General features: G+C 54.8%; 1 protein-coding gene across 1 annotated transcript; it reads left to right on the forward strand.

Annotated features, from left to right (window-relative positions):
• The first annotated feature begins 241 nt into the window (after window positions 1-241).
• LOC124689295 (probable xyloglucan endotransglucosylase/hydrolase protein 30) lies at window positions 242-1,487 on the forward strand. Its single transcript, XM_047222849.1, has 2 exons — window positions 242-437; window positions 574-1,487. The coding sequence occupies exons 1-2, from the start codon at window positions 242-244 to the stop codon at window positions 1,368-1,370; spliced, it is 993 nt and encodes a 330-aa protein (XP_047078805.1). The 3' UTR covers window positions 1,371-1,487.
• Window positions 1,488-2,195: the final 708 nt, after the last annotated feature.

Here is a 2,195-nt window from a genome sequence, read left to right on the forward strand (position 1 = left end):
ATTTGTACTAGTAACTCTTGAAAATTCGATATGATAAACCGACGCGGAATTGATTTACTATTTAAGGTAAATATACTCGCATGCTGCTATTCTGGCGCAGTGATTTTCTTGGGCCGGTCACGGACGGTCTCCCCTCCTTCGCTCGCTCCACCATTAACGACGACGTTCGGCCACCGATACCTAGCTAGCTAATTAAGCTTCCGTTGAGAGGAGAGAGACGCGGTGGCGGCCCGCCGGCGGCATGCTTCGTCTGGCGTCGATCGTGCTGGCGGTGGCGTTCTTGGTCTTGCCGGCAGCGTCGCCGTCCGCGGCGTCAGCGGTGGACGTGACGGCGACGGTGCCCTTCCAGAAGGTGTACACGCCGCTGTTCGGGTTCGACAACATCCTCCGCTCCTCCGACGACCGCACCGTCAGCCTCCTCCTCGACCGCTCCACCGGTATACGTACCATAATTTCTCGGCTGTTCATGGCAAGCGCACGCATGGCGGCTTAATTTATAATTTGTTCAATTGATCCATTATATTAATTGATAAACGCGTTCTTGTTTGCATGAATGAATGAATTAATGGGCAGGGTCTGGGTTCATCTCGTCGTCCATGTACCACCACGGCTTCTTCAGCGCCTCCATCAAGCTCCCGTCCGACTACACCGCCGGCGTGGTGGTGGCCTTCTACACCTCCAACGGCGACGTGTTCCAGAAGACGCACGACGAGCTGGACTTCGAGTTCCTGGGCAACATCCGGGGCAAGCCGTGGCGGATCCAGACCAACGTGTACGGCAACGGCAGCGTGAGCCGTGGCCGGGAGGAGCGCTACGTGCTGCCCTTCGACCCCACCACCGAGTTCCACCGCTACTCCATCCTCTGGACCCGCGACGCCGTCGCCTTCTACGTCGACGACGTCCCCATCCGCCACGTCAGCCGCTCGCGCGCCGGCGGCGACTTCCCGTCCAAGCCCATGTCCATCTACGGCACCGTCTGGGACGGCTCCAACTGGGCCACCTCGGGGGGCCGCTACCGCGTCAACTACCAACACGGGCCCTTCGTCGCCTCCTTCACCGACCTCGCCCTCGCCGGCTGCCCCGTCGACCAGATGCTGCCCGCCCATGGCTGCGCCGAGGCGGTGGCGGCGTCGGACCCCGCCGTGATGACGCTCGCCAAGCTGCAGGCGATGCGGCGGTTCAGGGAGCGCAACATGGTTTACTCCTACTGCTACGACAAGAGGCGGTACCCGGTGCCCTTCGCGGAGTGCGACATCGTCGAGTCGGAGAGCAAGAGGTTCAAGGATAGTGGACACCTCCGGCTTGCGCTCAGGCGCCGCCGCACGGGACGCCGGCCGGGGAGGGCCGGCGGTGCCAAGGCTGACATGTAGCGTAGATCAAGAAATGATATTTGGGTTAGAGACGGAACTTGATTATCGCTTTGCTAAATCAAAAGGTCGATCATCTGAGATCTTCTTAGCTCTGAGTCGGGGGAGAATAAGATCAGATTATACGGCCAGTATTATGACTTAAACACGATTAAAACCAATACCCTTCTCACTGGCACCGGTCACTCAACGCGGTACATACACTCCCCCTATAAAGGCATTCACGCGCAACTACCCATATGAGTACCTCCGATAGACTTAATCTAAGAGACTAAGACAATAATCCGACAGATATTGAGATTGATGAAGTCACGATATGCACCTCGATATTGACGGGAACCTCATCTCCCTTTAGACTACTCATAGTGGGAGTAATATAGGTAGTAACATCACACATTCCAATATATTTTAGTGACATGGCATGCTCCCTCCGTCGGGCTTACAAGATTTTGCATTCGAACCAAGGCAGTATTTGATTGGACGCTAAAAGTCTTTATAGCGATTGCCTCTTCCCAATCAGATGTGCTCCCTATTTAATAGGAATTCAGTCTTCGGTGAGCTACGCGAGCATGCATAGGCCATTGTTCTTTCACTTTGGTTTTCCATCCCACCCACGCATTTACTAGATTGTTTCTGCCAGCTAAAAAAAGGAGAAATAGAGGTGGAGAGTAATTACTAGGGGTTACTACTTCTAATTAAATGCATGCAGGCCTTAGAGCATCTCCACTCGTTTGACCTCCTCACGCCGAAATCCGGACGAAACAACCGCCGGATTGGATGAAATTAATTCGTGGGGAGAACCATATTTCCAGTCGTCCACCCGAAGTT

This window comes from Lolium rigidum, chromosome 2, assembly GCF_022539505.1.
Source record: "Lolium rigidum isolate FL_2022 chromosome 2, APGP_CSIRO_Lrig_0.1, whole genome shotgun sequence".
In the NCBI taxonomy this organism is placed as follows: Eukaryota; Viridiplantae; Streptophyta; class Magnoliopsida; order Poales; family Poaceae; genus Lolium; species Lolium rigidum.

Coding starts and splice junctions, on each gene's coding strand:
- LOC124689295 (XM_047222849.1), top strand. CDS start 242: ATGCTTCGTCTGGCGTCGATCGTGCTGGCGGTGGCGTTCTTGGTCTTG. Junction 438..573: donor CCTCCTCGACCGCTCCACCG/GTATACGTACCA, acceptor ATTAATGGGCAG/GGTCTGGGTTCATCTCGTCG.